The sequence below is a fragment of the Camelus dromedarius genome, chromosome 10 (genome assembly GCF_036321535.1).
Source record: "Camelus dromedarius isolate mCamDro1 chromosome 10, mCamDro1.pat, whole genome shotgun sequence".
In the NCBI taxonomy this organism is placed as follows: Eukaryota; Metazoa; Chordata; class Mammalia; order Artiodactyla; family Camelidae; genus Camelus; species Camelus dromedarius.
Genome location: NC_087445.1, coordinates 31,132,155 through 31,155,563, shown reverse-complemented (window position 1 = coordinate 31,155,563; position 23,409 = coordinate 31,132,155). Strand labels below are relative to the sequence as shown.

The 23,409-nt window shown below is 38.7% G+C and overlaps 1 protein-coding gene across 1 annotated transcript; it reads right to left on the bottom strand.

The window, feature by feature from the left end:
• Positions 1 to 1,733: 1,733 nt before the first annotated feature.
• LOC116152633 (plasminogen receptor (KT)) lies at positions 1,734 to 22,858 on the bottom strand. Its single transcript, XM_031449761.2, has 4 exons — positions 22,844 to 22,858; positions 11,992 to 12,122; positions 5,438 to 5,547; positions 1,734 to 2,122 (listed from the first exon to the last, which is right to left on the bottom strand). Exons 1-4 carry the CDS (start codon positions 22,856 to 22,858, stop codon positions 2,001 to 2,003), a joined length of 378 nt encoding a protein of 125 aa, XP_031305621.2. The 3' UTR covers positions 1,734 to 2,000.
• Between the last annotated feature and the right edge of the window lie 551 nt (positions 22,859 to 23,409).

The window sequence follows — 23,409 nt, the reverse complement described above, 5'->3', positions numbered from 1 at the left end:
TAATTTTAAGGGGAACGAAACACTATGCAATTCCAGATTCTGACGTGGTCTACAAACCAGTGCCAGATCTTAGGCATCTGTTAGCCTACCAGTATGCCTCCCAATCACTTCTTTCCCAAGTCCTCCAGAGGTCCCAGATAATCCATATGGATTAAATGAAGGAAATCACCTTCTCCTTACTCTACAAACTCAAACTGGTTCCCAGTCCTGCTATTTGTCCTTTTCATTTTTCTGAATCCAAAGTCACAGCCTTAGTATGGGTCCTGGTCCGTACTAAGGTGGACCGTTGCAGTTCCTCATTGATTGGGCTATGGGATCTTTCCTCTCTAGTTGACTACTCCCAATAAAATCCCAGTGCAGAGTTTTTCATGCTCATCACCCTTAGGATCGAGTGAACACTTCCTGGTGTTACACCCAAGGACCTTTCTTTGAGCTGTGCCTCCAGGCTCATTTCTTAACAGGTACCCCCTCTGCGGAACCTCTTGCTCCAGGCAAACCAAACAACCATCACCAGATCCCTGGACTTGGCACGCATGGAGCTGCCTTTAATCAGTCTTCTACCCAGGATGCCCTTCCTCTTTACCTCCTTTTCTTCATGGACAAGTTCAATGCATCCTTCAAGACCTGGCCCAAGTTCTCTATAACTATAATTGTATCAAAACTGTATGTTGTTTTGCTTGAGGGTAATGGAGATTGTATTCATGCTTGTTTTCCCCCTTTAAATTTCATCTCCTATATGGCTATGCCAAATCTCAGAGCCTGTCCCCTGGCTCTTCCCTGTGCCTAGAGATACTTTCCCTGTCCCCATACCTGCTCTTCACAGGACTGCCTGATTTATCATTGAAATCTCAACTCAAATGTCACCTTTGTAGAGAGGCAGAAACTACTGTCCCAGATCTAAAGTAGCCTCCCCCTACGTTTTTCTGTCATCTTGTTCCATTTCTGCTGAAGTATTTGTCACCATCAGAAACGAAGTTGTTTATCTTTGTGTTTATTTGTTCTGTCCCCAGTTCTCTCATGCCTCACTAGAATATACCTCCCTTCCTGGAATATAATAACCTTATCTGCTCATTCACGCATGTAGCCCTAATGTCTGCAAAAGTTCGTGACACATGGTAAGTAATAATAAAAATCCTTGGGATTAGTATATAATATGTAGAGTTTGTAATCATAGGAATGGACATAAATAGAATTATTTTATGCATATAAGTTTCTTGGTGAGGGAAAATAAAATGTTGGGCATCCTAAGCAACCTTCCCCTTCTTCCCACCTGTCTAGCAACTGTGTTCTGTGTCATTCTTTGGATGTTTTCACGTTTTGTCTTTCACAACTGTCTTTGCGTGTCAAGAATGCAGTAAGACCTAAGTTTTTCAAGACCTTTTAGAGCATAAACAGTGGAGCCAAAGCATTTACATTCACGTTCCTGTCCTGTCCATGTATGACCTTGGGGAAGTAATTCCATCTCTCTGTACCTCAGTTTCCACATCTACAAAATGATGCCTGCCTCATAGGATTTTTGGGAACATTACAGAATATGTGCCAACAATCAGACAGTGTCTGGCCACAGTAAGTTCAGTATACACGTTAATCATTAATTTTAGTTGTTTTCTGTCATGTGGAGACAGGACAGAATTCACAAATCCAAATAGAAGGGGTATCTATGGGAGCCTAATGTGATGGGGAAAGTGTGAGTGACAGAGAAGTGATGAGTAGCAGGACTTTTGTTCCATGAATTGAAAACAATTGAGTTTATTCAGTTTACATTTAGATATTTGTAATACACACACATATAAAGGAAATCTGAAAGATTAGAGTTCCTCCTTGATTTTGTGTTGAATGTTATAAATTTTATTTTAAAATAGTTTAACAGAACTCATCTTGCATTTTATTATTTTAAAATAAAATCCATTATATCAAAGTCTCAAGCATGTAAAAAATTGTAAAGGCCATGATTGAAGTCAACAATTGTGTGTTTTGAGATTTGGTGGGTGAACATAATTTCATTTGTCTATGAAGAATTTGCTCTGTTCCCTTCTTGCTTTTTCAAGGCTTTCAAAAGTGATCATTCCTTTTGGCAGCTGCAGCTTACTCTTTTCTGTTTCCAGTATGTTCTCGGCTTCACCTTAAATAAAGTAGAGAAATGTGCAAGGTGACAAAGGGGCCGTCGTCGGCATTGTGAGAAGGCCTACTTGTTGTGTTCCAGGGACACACTGTAACAGTGTGTGGAGGCATGCCCCCAGATCTCACAGTTAAATAGTTCACCCATTGTCCCCAGAAGGCACTTCCCAAAGGAAACGCAATCATGAATTCTGAAATTTCCTAGAGAGAGAAATCAGATGCCAGAGACTTTATTTAACAGAAGACAGCATTCTAAAATGTAGGAGAGAAAAAATACCAAGTAAAGAATTAGTTGTCTTAGGAGGGGTTTAGGGTGGCGAAATCACATATAATTCTTCGTCTTGCCTCTTAATATAAGTGACATGAGAGAAAATAAAGTTTACTAAAAAGTCTAATTTTTCAGAAAAGCTAATCTTTGACTCAAAACCATTTGTAAATACCCAAACTAATATTAAATATGCTTTAGTCTGTATCCACATACATAGACACACACATACATATACCCATTTTTATAAACATGTCCTCTTTCAAATAAGAGCTAGTAATTTCTCGGGCCCGGTGATATTTGCCAGCTTTTATTGTGGACGACAAATGAGCAAGATTTTGAAAAACTGTAATATATGTTGTCGCCATTCCATAAACTCTCCTTGGGGTTGAAGGCAATTGTTTTCTTTAAGCCCTCCTCTTTTAGCACACAATTTAATTTATATTCCAGACCCAACAGGAGAGACTATAATTGGCAAGTTATGACAGCATTACAACCATCTGCAAACAGCTTTTCTTCCCGTCAGTCTTAAATAGTAATTAAAAGTCACTATAAAATTATATGTAATTAGGCAGGCTATTAATGACAGACTAGATGTTTCCATGTCAGTGTGACTACCATACGACAGATTCTTAGTATGTATTTTCAGAATGGCTGATAATAAATTCAGTCACATAGGAAGTGTATATCTCAGAGTCATCACTAGTTAAGAGGGCTAAATATTATAGCCTGAAGTTTTTAGTATGATAAGTTTCCTGGTGGATTCTAAAGTTGTTTTTTTAAACAGGAAGTTCTCACAACATGCCTTGGAAGTGTAAAATTTTATATTCAGTAGACTCTGATGGACCTTTAATGAAATTACCTTGCAAATATACAATCACAATGTTCTTATAAAACACACTTGTTCTCCATTAGTAATATGGTCAAGTGAGTGCTGTGTAATAGAGTTGAAATTTCTTAAAGCTACATATTAATTTTTATGAGGCACTGAGAATTCTAATGTCCTTATAAACAGTGAGACATAGTTGATCTCAGATTAACGAATTCTTAAGCAGATGAGTAAGATGAAACTGAGCAGGTTATTGAAATGAGTTTTAACAGTAGTAAATCAGTTATGTACAGTTAGTGTCCCACTTAAAATGAGATTGTACTCCAAAACTTAATTTATAGATCCATGTTTTAGAACTCAGAATACGTTTTCCCGTAGTAATAATGCTATAAATCAACTTCCAGACCATCAACAAAAAACTGTTTAGCCCATATTATAGCTGAACCAATGGTTTACCAATATGGCACTCAAAGGACATTGTAATATAGTTTCTATGTGGAAAATGTCCTTCCATTTTCAAGTGAGAATTTTTAAGAACATATAAACCCTGTATCTCCCTAGACCTGGGAATGAGACGTTCTGCTCCCTACTCCCAATACCTGCAGAGGAGTCTGCACCTTCTCCTTTTGCATTCCAAACCCCACAGGTCCCCACAGGGCCTCAGGGATAGTGATGGGCTTGTAGCCCAGGAGAGTACAGGATGGTAGAAACGAAGGCTTGGGAAAGTACTGTTTCCACTATGCTCTGGGTTGAAGGCTGGAGGAGTAGGGAAATAGGGATCCTCATGAGAGGTGTAGTGTGGTGGGAATTTGGAAGACATGAATATCCTAGACTAATGGGAAACTGTATCTTCCTGATACAGGAATGGCTTCTGTAGCTGCAGGGGTATTTTCTAGAGCTATAAGATCCAGAGTTCTGTGAGAACAGCACAGTACTGATGAATACTTACCAACCAGCTTTTCAGAAGAATGAAAATGTATGTAAGTTTATTATGAATTTTATTTATATGAAATATATGTAGCATACAATTTATGAATAATAAAATGTAGAATGTAATTTATCATTAATTCCATCTAGCAAATTGATTCTAGAATGTTTTTATTGATTGTTGTTGAACTCTTGTATCCATAGCTAACGTATAGATGCAGTTGATAAGAATGTATAATTTTAACATGAGTGATGGTTGGTGTTTTCATTTATGTTAATGAGTAGGATAAAAGTGAAATAATGACATAAGTTGGAGCTTTACTTGTTTGAAAATGATATGAACTTTGCTACGTCAGATAACAGTTTTTAAATGTTAGGACAGTAATGTACCATAATAGCATAATTTCTATGCTATTCACAATGTAATGGCTATGGACATGACACACTTTAAAGTATAATCAGCATTGTTAACATTTTCTTCATCACTTTCTTAAGTTAGACCATCAGTTGGTAATGTTCCTTAAAGGGCCAGACAGCAAATATTTTATTCTTGTAGGATCTTACATTTCTGTTGCAATGATTTGGCTCAGCTATGGATATGGGAAAGCAGCCACAGACATTTCCATTCAGAAATGAATGGACAAGTTTGTGTTCCAATAAAACTTTATTTTCAAAGCAAGTGGCCAGCCTCCAGCCCATAGTTTTGAACTCCTAGTCTAGACAGTCAACAAAATAATAAATCAAGCTTTGATTTGGCATTTGCAGATTCCCATGGTGTAAATACTCTCACCATGACCAACTTCAAGGTGATATTTTAATGGGATGTCACTGAATTCAGAGTTGTATCTGTATTTTATTGTGTCTGTATATTGTATCTGTATTTTTACCATATAGATACAGTAGATATACATAACTTAAGAAAACAGATATATATAACTTAAGAGGATAGATAATAGTAAAATAATTAGAAACTGAAATTCAGAGTATTTATCATTTTTAATATAATTTAATATTATTTTAAAATTTTATTTAATTTTAATTTTATATAATGTAATTTTTGATAATGACTATATTTAACAATATGCTTACAAAATTCCTGAAAATTTGACACTTGGTTCTTGTGAGCTGGTATGAGCTGCCTCCAGCACACCACTGTGTGAGAGGAAGTAGACATATTGGTCATTGGAAGCTCAGGGAGAGTCTTGTCAGAATCTTCATAAGTCAAGGGGTCATAAGGAGTGGATCCTTGAATCAGAAAATGAATCAGAAATAGAGACTCTGGTTTACCAAAGACTTACCTTTCATTCTTTGTAGAAGGGTTCCATAGCCCAAGTCAAACTGGTAGGTAAGGACAAAGCCTAATGGAACAATAGGGAAGATGAAGGCTGGCTTCTTCCTTTTTATTGCTCTGATTCAAGAACAAAAAGAATGAATATCAAGGAATTCCTTGTAAATACATACCTCTACACTTGATGAAAAAAAAAGTTTACCTGCCTTTTGGAAGAATATCCTCCATTTCAGAAGCTACTTAATTCATTTACGTCTTGTATGGAAATAGGATTTCCTAACCATTAACCCCTCAGCAGATTGTGCATTTCTTAGGTAGGGTCTATGCTTTGTTTTTTGTTTTCTTTTGTTTCTTTTTTTGTTGTTGTTAGGAAAAAAATTATTTATTATTTTTTTTTATTTTTGAGTAAAGGTAGATTTATTTACAGAGACAGGTATTGCATAGAGTGTAGGCTGTTTGAGAATGCAAGAGAAAGGCCATGAGATGTGGGTGTTTGCTGCTCAGGATAAAGTAGATACACATTCCATAGACAGAGTGCTGGATGTCTCTGAAGATGAGGGAGTGAGAGAGGTGGCCAGGAGTCATGGTGTTGCTAGTTTATATAAGCTTGGTAGCTTCATATGCTAACATGTCGGGGTACTATTTCCAACTACCCTGGAGAAGGAGTTGGGATTCCCAGGGACTGGGCCACTGCCTAGCCTTTGACCTTTTATGGTCAGCCTATGGGAGTGCCATTTACCATGCTAATGTATTACAGCGAGCATATAATGGAGCTCAAGGTCTCCCACCATTTTAGTCAAATCTCCCACCTTCTTGCTGGGAGTTGAACCTTCCACCATTTTGGTGTTAATTGCTGTCATTCCTTAAAAGGCTGTGCCCTGCCCCCTTCCTTCCTGTCCCATTTCCCCCTCAAAGATTTTACTCCCATAATCTTATGGGGTTGCAGAGAAATGATAGTGCATCTTCTGAAACTACTTCCAGGCTTTGAAGGGGTGTTGATCCTGCCTATCTGGGAGTAAAAATCTCTGAATGCCTAATCTAGGTGCCCCAGGGGCAGGGCAGCCTTCTGTTTTTGCGTCAAAGGGCGGTATGGGCTGGAATCCTTGCATAGCCATCATCTGATGTGGGACTGTTGTAACCCACCGTTTGCACAGACTTCTGATGAATCTTCTTAAAGATGACGCACCTTTGTAACAGCAGTTTAACTGTGTGTAACGACAAAAGACTTAAAAGGCATGGTTAAACACCTGTAATTGATAGAGACTTGTTTACAATTACGAGAAGTATGACTGATTATATTTAACTTAACGTACCAAATAATCCTAGTTAATTTAATATGTAAGATGCCTCAGTGTTTCTTTAAAGCATCTCAAGGTTAGCTGGACCTACAAAGAACTTTCAGAATTTGTTAAAATATTTAAAATCCCAATTATGCATGAAACTTTTTTTAGTGTTTCTTTTTTGCAAACCTTTTACTGAAAACACACATCTTACTTTTTTAGCATACTGAAATTTTTTTTTATTATTTTAGTAGCTTTGATTACATATATTATAATTTTAACTCTTAAAAACCTTAAATCTCTGGAAAAAAACAAGAAGCAAGCAATTGTGAATTGGTTGTCATACCAGCATTTTTGATTGGAAAACTTATGCTTTAGTTTTTTCTCCTAAGAAGGCAAAGTTAGGTAAACTTAGACCTTCCCAGCAAATAATGTTTGAATATTTTATAAATGACACAGATAGTAAGTTTTTAAAATTTAACTTAGTTTTAAGTTTCAGTTACCAAAATCTGAAGAGACAATTTTAGATAGGCATTTCCAAAACAAAACTCCTATAGAGTTTACCCAAAAGCTCTTATTTTGTTTACTTTTCTTTCTTGAAAATTTTTTTTTCTAACATGAGTTACTTTCCTTGTTGACAAATTTGTAACTGGTATAATAAATTCTTATTTGACCTCAGTAAGCCTAGGTGCAACTTAAGTATTATACTTAACATTGATGACTCTAAAGACATGTTTATATTAATTAGACCAACAGCTTAAGCTAGCTTTCGATACCAGTACTAGTACTCAATACTTTTTTGATAACATGAACCTGAAATTCATTTTGGCTAATTTCCTTTATATCTTTGAGTATTTATATAAGCACTTGATTTTTTTTTAAAGCCAATGAAATAGAGCTCTTTCACAATTTAATTTTGCCAATACCATACATCTATGACATACATATAATACATAGAGACCTTATAGTTTCCATTTAAAAATTTTAGCCATGAACCAGATATAACAATGTAAAACCCATCAGTTACTAAAGAGGTTGGATTTAAATTGGGTTTCTGGAAGATAGAACAAATTAAAGTAGCTTATCTAGATGGCTAAACCTGTTTACTAATATCTATAAAAAGAGACAACATTTCTATTTGTCCTTAACAAGTTAAGTTTCAAATTATTTATTCCCCCTTTTTGGAAATTTGTATTGTAAAAAGATGGTGAGATAGGGGTTACTGGAGAAGACCAGGTAAAACATTTATATCTCAAAGGCTTGAGGAGAAAAGCAAGTTGCTTTGTTCCTTTAAAGCCAAAAAAGGTTCTTTGATACTTACAATTTCTTAACATAAGTAGGGGAAGTTTTGGGTGTGGTAGAAGGATTGGTGGGTTTTGTATTATTTCTGGAGCCACACCTCTTATCCTGTAAAGACTAGATTTGTAAAACAGACAGTTTTGTGTTTCCTCATTTAGCTTAGGGGAGAAGGCTTCCCTAAAAATTTTCATCTGGCTCCGAATATCAGCTATGGTCAGTTTAGTCCAATGGCCTCCCATTTGGCACTGTATTTACAAACACTTTTGAGAATCCTTTTTGGGTTTGAGAAGTTTTTTTACATTATGGCTCCTTGGTTTGGCCTTTGATCTGAAGAGGCTTGCCTATAGCCTCACACGTTCCCATTTCTAATGATAGCCTGACATTAGTAGCTCTGTCAGGGACCTTAGTTTATCAGACAGCAGGGTTCACTTGAGAAACAATATGGGGTAGGAGACTGGCTCGGGACTGAGGCAGGCTCCTAAAGCCAAGAATAGTCATTTTTCTTGGTGGATATCTTTCACGTAAAGGTTTCTGAATTGAATGATTGCCTGGAATTTAGTGAACAAGTCCACTCCCAAGGAGGGGATGGGGCACTCAGGCACCAGCAGAAACTGGTGTGCAAAAGTAATTTCCTAGCAAGTGCTTGTCTTGGGGCCTTCTATTGATCCCCATTGTTACACAGGATTAGGAGGACAAGGGTCCAGGGAAATTAGTTAGCAGTGTAGGCGGCCCCTGTATTTAACAAGAAAATAACTTCCCTGCCTGCCAAGTCAAGGATTACCTGAGATTTCTTCGAAGAAATGACCGGATGTCCTGTGGGAGCCAGGGAGGGTCTTAGGCCCTGTCAGTCTTTTGTCCTCTTGGTCATGATTGGTTTGGTAGCCTCAAGCCTCCTTCATGACTAGGGGCAGTCCTGTTTCCAGTTGACCTTTTTGTTTGTATATTGAGCAGGGTCCTGGTGGACTTTTCCCATACATGGGACACTCATGCTTCCAGTGGCTCCCCTGGCTGCAGTTAAAGCAGGTCCCTTGTCAGCAAGACAGTAGCTCTGATCCAGATGTCCTGGGTCCTGACCTTGCCATGGGTCTTTGCAAGTGAGAGTAACCCTGAGATGGTGCAGGGGTTAGGGCTGCCGCTAAGAATTGTGCTTTTCACTGTTGTCCCTGAATCTTTCTTGCCTCTTCAACCCTGTCTCTATTGTTAAATACTCCAAATGCCAGATCCATGAGCATATTCATGAGAGTCTGGGGTCCCATAGCTGTCTTTTGTAATTTTTTCCTAACTTCTGGGACTGACTGAGTGGTAAAATGGATATTTACCAGGACTTCCTTCTCAGGGGTCTTGGGATTAATATTAATATACTTTTTAAACACCTCCACTAAGTGGCCCTGGAAGCTGGCAGGATTCTTGTCTTTTCCCTGTGTTACTTCTCTGACTTTATCATAGTTGAATGGCTTAACAACATACATTGTAATCCCCTCTATGAGGCAAGTTACCATATAGTTTCTGTGTTCAAGCCCTCTACCTCCCTGTTGGTAGTTCCAGAGGGGATCTTGGTCAGAAATTGCATTCCCCCTGGTAGGGTAGATTATATGTCCCTGATTGTGGGCAGCCAATTCGTCAGCATATGCCTGGGGTGCACTGAGGATCTGGCTTTTTTACTCGAAAGTGCAACAGGTTGAGAGGAGGACTTGTAGGTCCCCTCAGGTAAGCTCATAGGCCATTGTCAGCCTGGCAGATTCCTCCGTGAAACCTACTGGAGTCTTCAGAGAAATGTCCAAATTTCTCCTTGCAAGTAGCCAAATCAGCCATAGAAAAGGGGATGTGAACCCTGATTGTTCCTCTAACATCTGCTGGCACTTCCCTTAAGGGGCAGAGTTTGGTAGTAGGAGGTTGGTAGGTAGCCCCACTTTGAGTAATACTAGAAGGACTTTCCTCTGGTGAGGAAGATGGTGGGGAAGACTGTTCCCCCTCAGAGCTGGGGGAAGTAGGAGTTCCTGGCTGTGGACCATGGGGAGCTGGACCCATAAGGGGGATCATCTAAAACATCAAGCTTCTGTGGGAGGAGGCGCTTTGAGGGGACACGAGCCAGGCATACCTGGTAGGAGCTTCTTAGACCTGGGTCTTGGTATAGGATCAAGAATGTTTGGACTTATTGGATTTCCCTGCATTTACCTCCTCTTTTACAAAATAGGTCTAACTATAGGATGGTATTGTAATTTAATGATCCTTTTTTTTTTTTTTTTGCCAGACCTCTTGGTCTCCTAGTTTGTGTAGTATTATAAAGGAAAATTAATTCCTTTTTTCTCAAACTATCTTGTTTAAACTATTCCCAATTAATTAATATGCATCCTAATGGGGAGTCCTTTGGAATACTTGTAGTTGTCCACATTTTGCTTAGGAAGTCCTGTCCATGAGCCTGAGGTGACTCCTTTGGACTAGTCAAGGAAAGGAGCAAGGGCCAGCAGGAGAAAAGGTGACTAGAGTCTAAATCCTTTAGAGGGAAGGAGGAGACCTAGGTCCTGAGTCAAATAACAGATCACCTTCTGTGAAAGAAAGGAAATAGATAGCATTGAAAGGTAGAAATCCAGGACAAAAAGGGAATGCTATAGCCACAATGCTTCCTATACCAGAGATCTGTAGGCCCACTGAGGGAGTGCGCTCCCGCAACTCCCGCCTATGGAATGCAATGAGGCCATACATCCTGAAGGCGCTTGGGGAGCGCTGGGGCCACAGATTTTTAAAAGGGAAATTCCCAGAGTCCCATAATTTGGGGCCACTTTCACAGTTCCGGTGTCTTGGAATCGGACTGAGACTAAGACCTTGTAGAGAAGTGGAACTGGGCTTGAGGAGCCACAGAGGGGAGGCTCACCCAATCAGTTTGCCAGTTACTTGCCATGTGGTCTTAATTTGGATGTCTGAGTGGTCCTGTTGGTAGATCTTCTCCAGTCCGAAGACAAAGAGCGTTAGAGGAGAATGAGAAAATATTGAGGAGAGAAAAGCCTTGGGTGTGGTGAACTCCGTGGCTAGAGAGCTGGTCTCTGCCAGATCTTGCAGGGAGCATCAGCTGCCACCTAAGGGCTGCTTCAATCTGCATGGCATGGGAGAAACGCCCTGCCACCCTCCGAAGGGAGGGGAGCCATAGCCCAATAGGCAGATCGAGATTATGCCCTTTAAGCCCTGTTTCTTTAATTAAATGCCCCACGTTTGGCACCAGGGAGATAATACAGGAAAAACGAATGTGGGACATGAGGAGTGCTGTGTTCCAGGTCTCGGCTGAGTCCCTGGGATGTGCCCCGCCAAGTGGGGGTCCTTGGTTTCACGCAGGAGAGAATTCAAGAGTGAGTCACAATTGAGTAAAGGTAGATTTATTTAGAGAGATACATACTGCATAGAGTGTAGGTTATTTCACCAGTCAAAAGACATGCCATGAGGTGTTGGGGATGGGTGCTCAGATTAAAGTAGACAGAGTGCTGGCTGTCTCTGAAGAATGAGGGAGCACAAGAGAGGCAAAAGGAGAAAAAAAATTTTAATACTTAAAACCTAAAAATTCAAAAGAAGGTAAAACTAACCAACTAGAAATGAATCAAGTAGAATGAGAAATATGTTTTGTTTATCTTTCGTTGATGTTGAGTCTCAGATTACTCATTTAAAAAGTGGTTAAATATTGATATCTATCCCTTAGGGGCTGTGGAGGTAAATCTGTAGAGACCTCTTTCTATCGTGGTGTTAAATAAGTCCTCTCTCTAACTTATAGAATGGAGAAAAGGACAGAAGAAATCTAAGAAACTGAAGGCAGAATTAACTATTACTACCCTGGTTCTACAGAGTTACTGCCAAGGACTAAGCTTTAAGGGTTACTTTGTTTACATACATATGTTCTTTGGATCAAAGTCCTATCTTGGCCAACTTAATAATAAGATAATGGCAAAGACAAAAACAAGTAAATGATTTAAGAAAGTTTTAAAGTAAACAGCAAACATACCCAGCTGTTAAAGAGATTGCTGCAATGCCAAAAAATGTTCCAAAATATTTGAGGAATTCCCGTGACCAAGCAATCTGCATCGCCATCTGTCTTTCTCTCATTTCATTCTGCATCATTAGCTGCCTTTCCAGCTGAGGACAAAACAAAGGACAGTGTAATTACTCATCTTTTGAATCCCAGTATAGTTAGTAACCGTCTTTTCCAGTAGATTTTCATTCTTCAGTGGCTTTGAATCTTTTTTTTTTTTTTTTTCACCCTCAAGGGACTCTTCACTGAAGTCCTTCTGGAATATATACAGAATAGATGTGATATTCTTCTTCTGCATCCTGAGGTCTTGAATGCATCTAGTCTGGAGCCTTTATTCAAGCCTAAAATATGTGTTCAGCTTACCATATAACATGTGAGAAAAGATCTTTGTGCCTTTAAATACAAATACATTTTATTGGCCTTCATTACCATTTGCATTAAAATTATTTTGCTTTCCAAATCCATCCAACTCCAAACTGAAGCTCATTTGAAATATCAGGTCCATATCACATTGTGCTATGATGGTATTTCGAGACATCAATAGACATTTTGCTTTGCCATATTTTTCTTGTTGCCTCAAGTCCTTCACCGGTTTAGTCACTGCCTTTCACTGCCTTAGAATAGAAAGCAAATACAGTCCAGATCATAGTGTAATCGGGAAGCAGGTTCTTGTCTCATCTCAGAAAGAATTCAGAAACAAGACCTGGAGATCAAGAAAGCAAAACAAGGATTTATTAAGTGATAGATGGTATGCTCTCAAGGGGAGAGCGGGAAAACCCAGGTGGATAGCTGCCCTGAATTTCTTTGGCAAGCTGGTTATATGGGTGTAAAAATGAATGGGCAGAATATTCATTGGTGGGGAGGGTCTTGGGGTTGTCTTTCCTGATCTTCATCCCAGCTCCACCTTCCTGAGGGTAGGAAGGATTTTTTTTTTAATGTCCTTATTTAGTCTTGATCAGGAAGTTGGATGAGGGCATAATGAGCAAAAGGTTACATTCAGATGAGGGTATGATGATGAAGGGTTACGTTCTGATGGTGGAGATTCCTGTCTTGTCCGGCTTTTCTTTGTTTGTCTCCAGGACACTTGTCAACCCAAAATGTATGGTTTCTTATCAATCGAGGGGTTGATCTGCCCAGAGACCTCATTGCTCACAAGATGTATGGTTTCCTGCCATTTGGCCTGTGTCCCCCTTTCTCTGCTCATATCTATCTACCTACCTGCTCTAATAATTCGAGAGTAAATTTCTGAATGGATTTTCAGAAAATGCATAGGAGAAGCAACAGTCTCAAAGCCCACACTCACTATTTTGAAAGAGTTACATTCTTGAGAGAGAAAAGTTGTTTTCTTTTTAAATTCTCAAATCTGGGCACTGTGTATCATTAGCAAAACCAGAAGGTAGCAAGCATATAAGCCACAGGTGGGGAGGGCTGACTAATAATGGAACTCAGTTTTGCCTGCCTGCCTTTTCTCTACTGTGGGAAGGGACTGGAAGAGGAGAAAGGTCTCTTGGCCCCTTGGAGGTTGAAGCTCCAGAGGATGTGATGGACTTTGAGTTTGAGAATCCCCAGACAGAGAGCACTTGCAGTCCTGCCTTCTGTCGAGAATTCTGGGAAGGGGCATCTAAAATAGAGAAGAAATGGCTGCAGGGCAGATCTAGGCCTATAGAAGGACTAAGAGAAGCCATCTCAGTACCCCTCAGCTGCTGAGGGGTGTGGAGGTAGTCTGCGAGGTTCTCGTGTCAACCTGGGGAGGGGCACAGAAAGTAGCTGATAATTGAAAGCAAGTGGCTTACTAGGGAGTCTCCAAAGCCTAGGATTCAGGGATGCCATAACAGACACTTGGGTAGAGACTATAAGCCAAGGCCTGGGCAGGAAATGTGGCTGGATCTCAAGGGAGCAGCAGCTCCCCTGAGTGCAAAGGTGATGACCTAGACGATGGTCAGATACCTGCAGAGCAAATCACCTGGCACAGCTCAGGGTGATAAAATAAACAACTGCAGAAAAGCCCCCTCCAATCAGATGTGGCTTCCCCAATGCCAGTGCCACCTGAAATCACCTGGACCCAAATCTGTATTGGTTCTAGGAAAAACTGGACAGAGAAGGGGACGGAACCAAGCTGAATTCAAGCCTTTATCTACTAAGAAATCAGCTTTAAACTAGAGGAAATTGAGTCACTTTGATTTGTCAAAATTAAATTTGCCCTCATCAATGGAAACTGAAGTTCATTTTGAGTTAGAGAGCAAAAAAAAAAATAGTGTTTTTGCATACATGATTATTGAGCATGTGAAATTCTCCCTTGCCACATAACTTATTCAGAATGTTTACATGATAGTTCATAATATCCCCCAAGTTAAATAGATGCAGCAATAAATCATTTATGTCATTATTAAAAGACAGCTAGATTGAATCAAGGCACATATGAGGCCAAGATTGAAACCTTGGCTGCATATTGTGAGCATCTAGGAGCTTTTCAAAGTCTCAATGCCCATGTCCACACCCCAGACCAATTAAACCAGGATCTGAAGGTAGGACCATCATCAGTACTTTTCCAAGTAATTACAATGTGCAGCCAGGATACAGAACATGTACCTGAGATGAAAGAACTCAGGAGCAATGGTTTTTGTCACCAAAGATCAAGCTGAAATATCAATCTGAAAACTGATCCTCTGGGAACTCTTAAAATATTGTGGACAGGGGTCTTTTTAAGAGTGGTGGAACTAATCTGATGGTGCTGTCATGGTGGTTACATGACACTCTGGATTTGTGAAAACCGATAAAACTGTATACCACAAAGAGTGAACCTTAGTGTATACAAACTTTACAAACCAGCCAGAAGGTCAGAGGATCCAGAGGATGGAATGTGGACTGTGATGACAGCCTAATTGTATTATAAATGTATGCTATAACATCACTAAAGTGGGTGAAAGATAAGGAATTGACCTAACTAACTTTGAAAAATGGTGTTTTGACTGGAAATTGTGACGCTAAAGACAAAAGGAACTGTACATAAACACTATACTCTAGATGTTGAAGGTATTTCTCTCCGAATACAGGTTACAATTCTGAAATTGCTTTATATGGATACTGGAGATGAAGAAATTGAAGGCAGATGGGTGGGAGCAGGGTTTCTAACTATAATAGAGGAAAATTACACACATACACACACACACACACACACACACACACACACACACAACACAGGGAAAAGAGTAGAATGAACCATGTAGTATTGGGTTAGAGTTAGTGACATCAGTATGAATTCATGTATAGCTTAATGTAGATACAGATGAACAAAGTTAAAATTATAGGTATGCATGATACGTGGGTTAGTGTAAGTACACGTATTTCCTTGCTCTGTCCACTAGTGGACAGAGTGGCGACAACACCCTTGTAGCAATGAGCACACCCAGCATCCACAGTTTGGTTTCTAAGACTACTCTCCAATAAGAGGAAGCAGGGCTGCTTGGAGAAATGGCTGACCAAGACTGGGACAGAAAATACACAAAATGAGCCTAGAGCATCTTGTAGTGCTGGACAGCAAGGAAATGCTCAAAACTATATATATGGACTATGTCAACGAGACATAGGAGCCAACCTAAAGGAGTACCCAATGGACAAAGTTGGAACAATTTGAGTACAAAAACATATAACATAATATTGGATTACAGTGCAAAGTATAAAATGAATATCTATGAGTCCATACTATTATGAATGGAAGAGAAAAATATCCTGTACAGAAGAATTCCAAATCATCTCTATAAATATTTCCCAGCCCCACTTCGAGGAGATAGAGCTTAATTCCCACCCCTTTGATGGTGGGTTTCACTTAGTTAGTTGCTTCTAAGAAGGAGTACAGTATGAAAATGCAGGAGGAGGAAGGGGAAAGTAACTTTACAGTGGAGAAACCTGGCAAACACTGTCTAAGTGAGCAAGGTTAACATCATTGCTGATAAGACACGCTGATAGCATGTATCCTTGATGTAATTTGGTGAGAAGGGCACTTCATTTCTGTGGTCTTCCACTCCCAAACCCATAACCTCGATGTAACCACGAGACAGACTGAAACTGAGGGCTGTTTTACAAAATACCTGACCAGTACTCCTCAAAGCTGTCAAGGTCATCAAAAACAAGGAAAGCCTGAAAAACTGTCACAGGCCAGAGGAGGCTAATGAGACAAGAAGACTAAATGTCATGTGGCATCTGGATGGGATTCTTGGACAGAAAAAGGACATTAGAGGAAATCTAATGAAGTTTGGATGTACCAACGTTAGTTTCTTAGTTGTGACAAATGTACCATGGTAATGTAAGATGTTAATTGTAGAGTATACTAAGTTAGGTGCTTAGGAACTCTGTACTACTTTTCTCTAAATCTAAAACTTTAAAAAATTTGTTTAGTTTTAAAAATGGTTATGAAGAAATCTTATATTATAGGTCCCTACTGCCTACTGATAAGAATAGAGGCAGTCATCTCCATATATCACAGGTAAATTGTGAAAATCAAGATTGTATATCTCCAGTAAACTCTAAGCCTATAGTTTAAAAAACAATATATACACAGACCCTCTCCATAAGCAAGAAATTTTGAGGAAAGACATCATTGAGCTGTATTAGTTAATTAAAAGTTTATTAATTAGCCCATGTTTTATAAAATTGTTTTTAAAAGTCTCAGGTCTGTGTATTAGTGTGCTGGCGCTGAAGGATGTCCTATCAGCCACAAGGAGGCAGTCAGGGGCTGTCTTAGGAGTAGTCAACTTCAGGATGGCAAAGCCTCAGAGAGGTGCCAACAGTTGTTAGTGATAGTCTCACTGCTTCCCTTTACAACGTTATTTTTTCTCCTCCCTTCTGCCTTCTGTCTCTATGTCTTTTTCTCTATTTTCCGTTTCTTCAGCTTTGTTCTGCTTCCCAGTATCATCCATACTTGCTGTTAAATTAACTGTCAGTCAGATTTTTAAAAAGACTGGCAGTTTGAATAGCACAATTTCATCAGCTTCCTTGAAAAAAGACTAATGTCCAAAGTATAGTGGCCATGAGTGTTAGGCAGAACTTTATCTGGGAAACCATATGAGAAAGGAAAATATTTGTTAAACTGAGAGGAAGATTTAAAAAAGAAAAGCAAAAAAATAACCTTTCAATCAAAATATGTCAAATGTCAGCAAATTTTTATTCCCTTTCTCTTTGTGCTCTCTGTACTGTTGCTCTGCTTTGTACTTCACCATACCATACATACAGACTGAAATACTATGTATTTTACTTCTCTATAGTTTTGTCTCCTCCTACCAGAATGTAAGCTCCATGCAGGCTGGGACTTTTGTTTATTTTGTTTACTTTGATATCATCTTTGCCTTGAATAGTGACTGGCACATACTAAGTTCTCAATAATAATTTAATGTAAATATAATCAGTAATAAAACAATCATATTTGGTGAATGAATGAATAAACTGAGAACTGACTGCGTGTTCCTTTATACTGTATTTCATACTTACATCATAATTATTCTTTATTTCACTATGGTGAATTTTTAAAAAATCATATGATGTTTTACTTAGTAGAGTATTTATCTACTAGTTGTACATTCACTGAGGATTAGAACTATTTTTGTTTTGTATTTATTATCCAGTGCCTAGGAGAGTACCTCCTAAACAGACCGTTTGTAAACATTTATTGAATTCATGAACATGTTCTTAACTACTAATAATACTTATTACTCTTATTATCAAGATTCAACAAATTTATTGAATTGAACAAGTTATTAGTGGAAATGACTTCTTTTGAATGGAATTAGTTGCTGTCATTATTGAATGAATTCCTGACTTATTAAATCGTATCATGTTCTAGCTACCTTATTACAAAACACTGTCTTAAAGCTGGAGCTACCCAATAAACCACTTTTGAGTATTTATAAATGGTAAGTTCATTTATGCAAGAAAAACAGGGATATGTTAAGTACAGATGTGGGGTAGAAGAACTGAAAGTGGAGAAACCAAATAGAATTCCACATTTTTGATCCATGAATTGTAAAGAGCCAGCAGTAGGATGGAAGGACTGGGAATAAACAAAAAGGACCTATAAAAGTAATTTTTAAATGAAGCATCATAGGATTTGGTGACTTGTTGCATGTAAGGAAGAGGTGGGAGAGAAAGAGAAGAATTTAAGAAGACCAGGGCTTTGAGTTGTAGAGAATGAAATGCTGATGACATCAAGGAAAATTATGACAGGAATTTAATCCTACAGTAAATCTTTAGATATGATGGGTTTCAGATAACTGTGAAAGATTCAAGAGGAATTGCCATAGTACAACAAATGGAAATATGGGGCTGGAAGTATGCAAAGATATCTGGACTGGAAATCCAGATTTTGAAGTCAAAAGGAAAGAGTTGTGAGTTAAAGAAATAAAATTTAATCAACTCTCTGACTGATGGACAGGATATAGAGTTTGAAGGCAGGAAAGAAGAGGAAATTTCATGGGGCAAGGATCAAGAAAAGAGTTGAAGAAGGAGAAAAGAAGATAAGAATTAGAGAGGATGCAATAAGAATGATGTCATTTCAGAAAAGCAAAAAGGGAAGAGAGTTTTAACAGGAGGATCATCAGTGGAGTCAAATATCAAACAGAAGTAAAAGAGAAGATAATTAAGATTGAATTTTGAGATTAGGGGCCAGTGTGAAATTTACCAGGTTAAGAGGCAGATAGGGAACAGATCATAGTGGGTCCCAGGGGAATGAGAAGTGAAGAAGTAGAAGTCGTTCTATAGGAAGGGCTGATACAAAGACAGTTTTATTTGTTTATTTAAAAACATTAGAAACAGAGGAAGATTTCTCTGCAGAATGAAAGGTTGGTAATGTACAAGGTCAAAGTGTGTGGCAAGATAGTTAATTGAGACACTGTATTTGCTCCCTTTATTTTTCCATCTGGCATCCCCAGAAATTTAAACCAGGTATCCAGAGCCTAAGTGTTTCAATACCTAATGGACTCTTGCAGGGCAGAAAACAGAAGCTGCTTAAAGTTGCTCCTCCCATGACCCCTAAATACCTGAGTCAGCCCCAAATTATGCAGATGTCCCCAATGGGCAAGTAAGAGAGAGACAGAGATGGAGTGGGGAGAGAGAGGGAGAAAGAGGAGGAGGGAGGGAGGCTGGGAGAGGGAAGGGGGGGGGATGTTGATTGATTTCCTATACTGGAAAGAGGTTGAAGGCCTGGCGTCCTGAAATAACAGATTATTGTTGTGCAATGCTCAGTGGCAATGACCTGGAGAAGGGAAGACCTCGGAAGGGATGTCTGTATGGTATACCTGGAGAAAAAGGACCCTGAGCAGAGAAACAAGTTTGCTTGTCAAAGTTCTGCTGACCCCAAGCAAGGGCAAGCACTGTGTAGATCACGTAGGCCAGGATACTGGATGTTGTGGTGGGAGCCACTGAAAACTATGAGTCCTGGGGACTTAATGCTGTGGTGCTAAGACCCTGGGTTTCCAGCACAGCTTAATGGGGCAGTTCCATTAGAATACTGGTTGATGATAAAGTCCCCACTCAGTGACAGAATTTAGACGGAAGAAAGGCATTGGTCATAACTTACATAGGCATATACAGAGGTTACATTTTGGGGGTACTTTTCCATCTAAAGAGGAGAAGATAGGCTAGGGAGTAGTGGTATGTACAGGAAGATGAAAGAAACTGAGTCACTGGATGGTGGTGAAAGACTTCAATGTTATCAGTTAAGTATGACCTGAGAACTGATGGGGTGTGGAGGGGACCCCATAGCAAATGGAGTTGTGGAATTGACAGCAATGAATAAGGTATGAATGAAGTTTTAATATCAACAACAAAGATTTCATAATGAAAGTGTAACTCTTGAAAAATATTGACTTTCTCCCTGAAGGGTTGCATTGTGTTGGTCTCTGCTTCCTCAAAAAGAGTAAACCCTTTAGGAAATGGCCTTGGGGAGGACATAATGAACCTCAGAGGTATGGTTATGATTAGCCATGTCTAAGGATTTGCAGTATAAGAATTGCTGTCTTCATCTCCTGTATTTCTTCATCTTCAAACATTTGATGGAGGAGATTAGCTTGTTATAAGTACATCTTCTAAAAATGTTTAGACATATAGGTTGAAGAAACTGACTAAATGCTCAGATGATACCATGCTGGGTTACCATTCTAACAAGTGTTCATATCATATCACAGGTTATTTTGCTTACATAAATGTTCTGTAAATTCTAAAGTGGTGAACCTGAATATGTTCCTTTACCAGTCTAGCCGGTTTTTAAGAAAAAACATTGACTTATTTATTCCTATATGACTTCATTTATGCCACTTAAAAATATTTACTTGAATCTCTTAGAAGCATGAAAGCACTCTGACTTGAAAAACAACTGAATTTGTGTGGGCACAAAAATCCAAATGTATTTGGTGTTGAGTGTGGCTGTATTCAAATATTATTTAAGCAACAACAAAAAACTGCTATGGCTCAAGTAGAAAACTGCAAGTTTTGTGGTTTAATGTTCATATGGCCTGTATTGACAAGGTTGATTAAATTTTTTGTTACTTTTGTATGCGCCTGGTATTAGGTGTGTATAAAATGAGTTATTATGTCAGTTAAAAATAATAAAGCTTTTAAAATCATTATAAAGTTAATAAGATTCAAAAGCAAGTAATGTGATGCAATGATACCAATAAGAAAAAAGACAAAGACTTCTTTTCAGCAGAAACAGGATTACTTTTTGAGAGAAAGCATGATGTGGAAAGACAGTATCGTTATAGAACACTTGAAAAATGTAAACACTAATAATTTCTCATATTCTAATATTCACTGGTGACTGATTTGGACACTGGTAAATGCATCATTGAGAATATACATGAAGATAGGTGGGAAATCAACAAGTACTCTATATTGTGCATATTTTAAGAAAATATTTTGTACAACCTTTTCCAACAACATAAGGTTATTATATTGATAGCTTCGTTTTACTTTTGGAAAAGGAAAGTAGTACCTCCCTCAAAGAGGAGTGCCTTTCAGACAATGTTGTTTTCAGCTCCTGTGGCAAATGAGGAATGTTTTCTGACATTACATTTAAGGTCCCTGCATGTTTCTGCATGTTTCATGGAGGATGAAGAGATTTCTGTTAAATTAAAAAAAAGGGGTGGGGAACATGGGAGGTGTAGAGAAATATTCATGTCGAGCAGAATCAGGAAAATTATAGCATTTTACATAGACCAAAGGTAACCACTGCCTTAGTGTAATTAAAGATGAAGCAGAATCAGTAAGTGTCCTCATATCCAAACTTTGCTTACATAGAGTTGGGCAATTTGAAGTACTGCATTACCAACTTCTGCTTCCCCCACCAAGTCCCCCTCTGGACTCATCCCACGATTGTCTTAGTGATTGCCTGGTGGTACTTTTGACTCTCAGGTCAATTGATAGATTACTTCCATCTGTATCAGCAGGGTGGGGCTGAGCGCAGGCTCTTGAGGTCTTGAGCTGGGCTGTGCAGGTTGCCATTCCAGTTGGTCGGCTGCCAGACAGCAACCAGTGGGAGGTGTGGACCAGCAAGGGCAACAGTTCTCACCTGCAGGGGCTTCAGTCAGATCCTAGTAGCAGCTTTTCCTGGATGTTGGAGATTCTCTTCTGGCGTTTCTCACACATAATCATTCCAGTTTCTAGGAATTTGATGTCACATAACTTTCCCTTTTCATCGTTTATCCCCTGGGCAGGGCTTTGGCTAGAGAGCTAACTCAGCAGCAGCCAGCTCCTAGCAGGTGAAATGAAAACAGGCTTGGCATCCTGAACCTGGTTTCTCCTGCTCTAAAGTTGCAGCCTTTTTCTAGTGACTGCAGCTGCCACTTCAGAATAGTCTCCCTCCCTGGCTCCAGGCAGCTTTCCAAATTTCCAATTTCCAAAATATCACTTTAGGTTTGTACAATAATGTTTAAAGTTTACACGATTTTCTTCATTATTGCAGAGGACTGGACTCTTAAGGTCGGAGGGAACATCTGCTCTCTAGAGATCCTGACAAGGATTAAGAAAACACATGGACCTCCAGGGTTGCCTTTTAAGTCTTAGGAGAGCACTGGATTGGAAGGTCTTCTTACAGTGGTAGGTAATCAGACCCTATCATTTTCTATCAATTTCTTGTTTTGCCTTGACTTCCCTAGGCGATTGGTAAACTGTTACCTGCTATCTGAATATTTTAATTAGAAATTGTACTTAGTATCTCTAGAGACGGCAGAACACACACACACACACACACACACACACACACACACACACACACAACTAAAAGACAGGGAAAACCACTAGAATTTCACAACCTCAGGAAAAATGGATAGGTTACACATGTTTGTATGCAAACATTTGTATCTTTATGATGGACTTACGGTATTCTGTGTTTTGTTGTATTTTGTGATCCAAAGTTTGTAACACCTAAAAAAATTTTAAACAGGTTAGCACAATGTGGAGGGCAATGAGCTCATCAGATGATGCTCAAAGTATAGTTAAACTTTTAAATTCAAATAGCACCACATGTTTATAAAGCTGAGTTGTTTGTGTTCAAAATCTAGTCAGTATCTACGCAGGTAAGAATTCTTTGCCAATTTGCATGCTTTTTTTCTTTCTCTTATCTAATTTCTCTGGCTATTACATTGAATTGAGGGAGTGAAAGTGGCCTTGTTCCTGATCTTAGGGGATGAGATTTCAGTCCTTCACCACTGAGCATGATGTTAAGTGTGCGTTTTTCATACATAGCTTTTAGCATGTTGAGAGAGAGTATTTGTATTCCAGGTTTGTTGGATTTTAAAAATCATGAAATGGTGTTGTAGTGGTCAAATTCTTACATTACGTGTTTTTCCTCCATCGTTACATTAATTGATTTTTGTCTGTTGAATTATCCTTGCATTCCAGGAATAAATCTCACCTAGTCATAGTGTATCATCCTTATTAAAAGGATATTAAATTCTGTTGAATTTAGTTTGCTGATTTTTGTTGAGGATTTTGGCATCGATATTCATAAAGGATATTGGCCTGTAGTTTTCTTTTCTATGTAGTGTCTTTGTCTGACTTTGGTATCAGGGTAATGTTGGCCATGAGAATAAGGTAGGAAATACTCTGTTTCTTCGGATTTTTTTGATGAGCTTGAGAAGGATGGATTTTTTTTCCTTGATCAGCAGATAAAATTTATTAAAAACATTTCATGCCTGAGGCATGATGTAAATACACAATAATCACCCATCCCAAAATAAGTCACATTGTTAGAATAGCCTTAAAAATTCAAAATCACTATTTAAATAGCCTTGCTTAGATCTTTAACAGATTAATTGCAATTTCTCTTTTTTTTAACATTTTTTATTAAGTAATAGTCATTTTACAATGTTGTGTCAAATTCTAGTGTAGAGCACAATTTTTCAG